The following is a 6,000-nucleotide window of genomic DNA, read 5'->3' on the forward strand; positions in this document are numbered from 1 at the left end:
TTAAAAATAAATATTGTCATTTACATACCTAACAATTTTAAAATAATTAAATTATAGGTTCTATTTCTTTTTTGAATGAAAAGATATAAGGGCAAAATTGTCAAATTTAACTTATTAAGAATTCAATTATAAATATTTATCAAATAGTATAAATAAGTTTAGTATTAAAATTCAGATATTTATATATTTGTTTTCAGTGCTTAAAATTCAACAAATTAATTATTTTAGTATTTAGATTTCAAAATTCAGATTCAGTTTTATCAAACGGAACCTAAATCGTTGCAAGGATTCCTTTATTCTATATCCCGAGAGCACTGCATAGAAGAGGTTGAATTAGGGGCAGGAATGCAAATACGACTGTTCCTAAGGTTGAGCGTCATGATTGCCGGCAAATCAAGACTAAAAACAAATAACTTTAAGGCTCATATTGAATACTATATGATTTTCAATTTCTATACAAGAGTATCCAAAATTACATCGTATTTAAAGTAATTTACATGACTAAATAAATGACTTATATTTTGCTCAAATAGATGCAACTTTTATTTTATTCAAATAGATATAACTGTTTCGACAATTCGACCTTTTAATCAATTTGTTTGAGTTATCAATATATCAATATACATTACAGCTGTATAAACATACGGGACAAAAGGTAATTTCGAAGCAGAGGATTTGAAACGTTCTTTAACCGTTTCAGTCTGCCGACATATCAGGTTTCCACACTCCACCATTTGAGGGATATTGAGGGGCTAAATTTGCGGCAAATCTGTCATCTAATCCGAAATTCTCATTCCACGCGTGGACTCTAAAATGTTCCTGCAACACATAAACCGTGTTTGACCGTCTGTGTAGTGTTTGACTGTCTGTGCAAGTTGTATGTGTATTGTAAACAAAACCTTCACATCAGGGTTTATACTTCAAATTTTTTTTTTAACTACGAAGAAATTGTAGGTTCCCAAATTCTAAACCAAACCAAAATAAGACCATTGCAACTTGATGAAGAAAAAGACCCTTATGAACTTGCAATTTTTTATCCCCATAAAAAGACTTGTAAACAAAATGAAATACAAAAATATAAATAATAAATTCGATAAAAATGACAAAACAAGCAGATCATATATGATAATTCTGATTATCTTAATTAAACAAATTGTATGTGCTTGGTTTACTAGATTTATTTTTAGAAAAAAGGTTAGATATGTCATTTAGCATGTGAATCCCTTAAAAATAGCTTTCAAAAATATGAAATAATTAATGCATTCATTAAGTAGATTGTTTCTCATCCATCTTAATCCCTTAGGTATATTAGTGAGCGCCTAGACCATTTATTAAAAATAAAGCTGTAGTTTATTTGAAAGAATTAATCTGAATTTAAATTTGAAATTCAAATTTTACATATGTATCATATGTCCAACTGTGATAATATATACATCGTTGTTGTCAGTATACATAAGATTTATTCTTAAACTATTTACTAAGATTTTTTTCCTTCCGGGTGAAATTAAGGAATGTACATGTAAAGAAAAGTAAATGACGGAACTTTGAAGTTTCAAATGCTTTGTACAAACTACAAAATATCTTCTTAAGCCAAGCAGCCATTGTAGTCTTCTGATGATGGGTTTTGCAGGTGCAAAGAGAGGTAAAAAAGATCACGAGAAGTCAGCAGAATCACCCCCTGCCCACCATCTCCACCACCACCACCTTACGAATCAGTCTCCTAAAAGTATCATTTGGATTTTTCTTTTAGTCATTGCAGTTGATCTATCATGTCTTCTCCTTTATCACTCAGCTTACCAGAATTATCTTTTTTTAGCCACTTCTCAATACTCCCAAGAGTCTTTTCCATCTCAAGATTCTAGTTTCAGACAGGCAAAAATATTCTCCTCAAAAATACTTGCAGAAGGGCCTTCATCTTCTTCATCTCTTGACAGTGCTCAGCCTGAACTCAGCAGGGCAAATTTATCTCCTCCAACAGAATCTGTGCCACAAATTCAGTCTTCTCCAGCTGACTCTGACCAAGGGAACCTATCTTTCCCGGTAAGTTAATTCTCTTTTTTAGCTAATCTTCTCTTTTTTCCAACCAAGTTGGTGTTTCTTTATTATTCTTCGTGTTCATGACATAAAAATATTTTGACCGGCCACCATTTTTTTTTCTGTTTTGGAAACATATATTTTTGTTGTTAAACATATTATGCTTAATTATTAACTGTTAAGTTCACTCTAAACCTTTTTAGTACTCTCAATAATGTTTCAAGAATACCAAAATTAAGTTTCAAAACAGATACATGTACAGGGTACAAACAAATTATCGATCTATTCATTCACTTTGAAGTAACATAAATAAATCAAGATGTAATGTGACAATAATTATTAACTTTAAGTTGTAAGGTGTTTAAAACAATTGTTATGAGCAAACTGGACGAAGAGGCATAAATGGTATTGGGATTTTTAGAGGCATATTAATTATGAAGGAATTAAGAGGCACTGTAGCAGGATGAACCGGTGTTGATAGAAACACATGGGATATTCAATTATTCATTCAATTATTCCAGAAACTGGGGTCCCCAATTCAGCCTGTGGTCCGCTCGTTGATTCAATTCTACAGATGCATTTTGCTTTTTGTAAAGTTGGTAGTGACGTGGTTTAGTTCGTTTGGAGTTTAGAATTCTAAAGATATATATATCTTTTTAGAGTTTGATTGGTTTGCCTGTTCTCAGTTGGTCCTCCTATTTGTCTATGCAATCTATTTTTAAAAATTTTTTTAGTAAGGTAAGGATGGAATTTAATAAGCGGAGAAGAGATAGAGGGGGTTAAAATTTAGAGTTTCTAATCCTTTGGACCTCAATCTTACACGTAATTTTATTTATTAAGTTAAGAAAATAATAATAATAATGATAATAATCTGATTTGTTTGGACGGAAGATTATTTGAAAATAATACTCTAACGCATTTTTTTTTGTGTGATTTGATATATGTGAAATTAAAAAGCAATTGTATAAATAAATATGGTAATCAGACAACGCGTTTAAAATGCAACGAAAAGATTTTTTTTAATAAAAATTTATAGATCCAAACAAACCCAATAGCATTGGGATTCACCTTTTGTTGTTATGTTTATATAAGCATATCTCCATTCCTTAATCAAATTTCTTTATGGTTGTGGCTAGACTTTTGGAGACAACGAACCTAGATTCTAAGGAAACAAATGTATAAAAAGAGGTTTAACGGTTGATACCTCCATGCTTAGTATAAAATGGCTTCAATTTGCTTGCAAAAAAATATTCAAACAGTCGGCTGGGCTATTTGAAGCCCAACCAATCTCTGCTGAACGTCAAAATAAATTGCTTGGACCAAGTCTCACAAAAAAAAGTTCCAAGGCCCGCAAAGAGAAGATGATGGAGGGCCAACAACAGAATGATCCACAAGAAAGAAGAGGTGGTAGGCTTCAAACCTATCACGGGCCGGGTAGCCTGAGTTGAGTTAGAGCCAGCCTAGACTTGATTTTTTTTTTTCTCCAAACAATTACACAATAGCATTAAATTGTTGGGAACTGATCACATTATTTCATTATTCTTAAACATTTATATATGGCCACTTTGCCCTTTTTATTTTTGTTGTTTGAAAGGAGACTCTAAATTTTACAAGGAAAAAATTGGAGTGTCAAATTACGAATTTAGTGATTACCTATTTGTACCACATAAGTTGGGTCTTAGGGATAAGTAGCGATTGGACTCTTTATTAGGTTAGGTCGGGCCTTATTCAGGTTGAACCTAGATTGGCTAATTACAGCGATTTTACTCGGGCCAACTTTTATGCTCATAATCAGGTCTACCACACGACAAAATAATCTAGGCCTTTCTTTTAATAGGCTCAATGGGCCATGTTCTAGTCACATTTTTTTTTTTTTTTTTTTGAGAGTCACAAAGTAATATTCAAGTGCAATATATGAAAACACCTCTATTTCGACAGTGCAAAGTGGTATTAATAGGAGAATTATCGATTCAATCTTTGTCTCAAGTATCGTGTTCACTTTAAATTTTCCTGATGGCAAATGACATTGCCACAGTTGAACTTTCATTTCTACAGCAATTCTTGTTGAAAATGATAAAACTACCCATTTCTATATGCATATTGCATTAGGACTTGGAAGGATGATTTTGGCATTTCATTCAAATTGTGGCATTAACGCCACCCTTTCTCAGAGCAAAGGATCTTCTGTTCCACTTTCTATACCGTTTTCTATTCCAACATCTATTAAATCGCCATATATCCTTTATGAATACCCTATTTTAAATTTTTTTTTTATTATCCCTTGGAACTCCAACAATTACTTATCAGATAGAACATAACACTTGTTCTCAATGCCAGCTTATATCATTCTTATGATCATGCCTTATTGTGTTACATATGAAGGCTAACCAACAAAATGAAGAAACCAAATTGGAGAGAGTACTAAGAGAGGCTGCCATGGTCAACAAAACTGTCATCATAACAACAGTAAATTCAGCATGGATGATGCCTAATTCAATCTTTGACCTCTTTCTTGAGAGCTTTAGAGTTGGGAATCAAACACAAGTCCTACTGAATCATTTAATGGTAGTAGCATTTGACCAAGAGGCTCAGAATCGTTGCTTGGAGTTGCATTCTCATTGCTATGCACTAAGAACTGAAGGGGTCGATTTCTCCAGTAAGGTGGATTTTATGAGCGAAGAGTATTTGAAGATGATGTGGAGAAGGATTGGTTTTCTTCATACTGTCCTTAAGATGGGGTACAGTTTCATTTTCACGGTAATCTCCTTTACATTAATTCACATTGGATTGATTTTACAAAACCATGTAAAACCTTCTCCATATTTTACTAGCTACAATAATTTGTGGTTTATATGATTCTTTGTTTTTTCTTATTTTGTTTGCAGGATGCTGACATAGTGTGGTTTCGAGATCCATTTCAACAATTTTATGAGGATGCAGATTTCCAAATTGCATGTGATCAATTTCGTTACAACTCTACTGACTTGAACAACTCACCAAATGCAGGTTTTACCTATGCTAAATCAAGCAACGCTACAATCCAATTTTACAAGTTTTGGTACGACTCAAAAGATACTTATCCATGGAGCCATGATCAACATGTGCTTAATAAGATCAAATTTGATCCATTTATTGACAAGATTGGGCTGAAGATCAAATTCTTGGACACGACTTACTTTGGAGGATTTTGTGAGCAAAGTAAGGATCTTGATGTTGTTTTCACAATGCATGCAAATTGTTGTACTAGTCTAGACAGTAAAATTCATGACCTTAATATGGTGATTGATGACTGGAAAAGATACATGACATTGCCAAGGAATCAAACAAAACCAAACTCTTGGACAATGCCTCGATATTGTGGAAACGACAGTTGAGCAGTGGTAAATTAGGATTACTAATTTAAAGTATAAAAGTAGATATTTATATTTACAAAATTTTTGTATTTGTATTCTTTTTCTTCTTTTATAAATACCCTTATCAATTTTTTGTTATCGTCAGCATTGCAAAATCATCAAGGAAACTTTAACAGCTCAATATATTCAATCTTCAACTGTTTCTCCTCCTGCGCCACTTGCCTATTCTCAGAGGATTGCATGAGGGTCTGGAAACTATATAATTGTTCCTTCTTCTGTGCCACCCTCAAAGATATATTACTATAATGCTTTCTATTTGGCTCCTTCAATAATGACTTCAACTCTTTTAAGTTACTTAGGGCCTGTTTGATAACATAAAAAAGTGTTGAATCTGAATTTTTTCAAACATTCAGATGTTTTGAGTGTTTGATAAATGAAAATCTATTTGCTGAATTTGTTAAGCAGTGTTGAACCTGTGTGTATTTTTTTTCAGTACAAGAATCCTAACTGAATGCTTAATTCTGATAAGAATCAATAGAATTACTTCATCTACCTTATCTTATCTACCAAATCTACCCTTGTTTGTTAATTATATTCAAATTTCTTATCTAAT

The 6,000-nt window shown here is 32.5% G+C and overlaps 1 protein-coding gene across 2 annotated transcripts; it reads left to right on the plus strand.

Annotated features, from left to right (window-relative positions):
• Positions 1-1,506: 1,506 nt before the first annotated feature.
• On the plus strand, positions 1,507-5,589 carry LOC113695254 (uncharacterized protein At4g15970). 2 transcript variants are annotated; one of them, XM_027214279.2, is made up of 4 exons: positions 1,507-1,726; positions 1,817-2,040; positions 4,417-4,791; positions 4,920-5,589. In XM_027214279.2, exons 1-4 carry the CDS (start codon positions 1,615-1,617, stop codon positions 5,406-5,408), a joined length of 1,200 nt encoding a protein of 399 aa, XP_027070080.1. In that variant the 5' UTR covers positions 1,507-1,614; the 3' UTR covers positions 5,409-5,589. The 2 variants fall into 2 exon arrangements, with proteins under 2 accessions (XP_027070080.1, XP_027070079.1); XM_027214278.2 differs by having other exon boundaries at positions 1,508-2,040.
• Positions 5,590-6,000: the final 411 nt, after the last annotated feature.

Source organism: Coffea arabica, chromosome 6e (genome assembly GCF_036785885.1).
Source record: "Coffea arabica cultivar ET-39 chromosome 6e, Coffea Arabica ET-39 HiFi, whole genome shotgun sequence".
NCBI classification, from domain to species: Eukaryota; Viridiplantae; Streptophyta; class Magnoliopsida; order Gentianales; family Rubiaceae; genus Coffea; species Coffea arabica.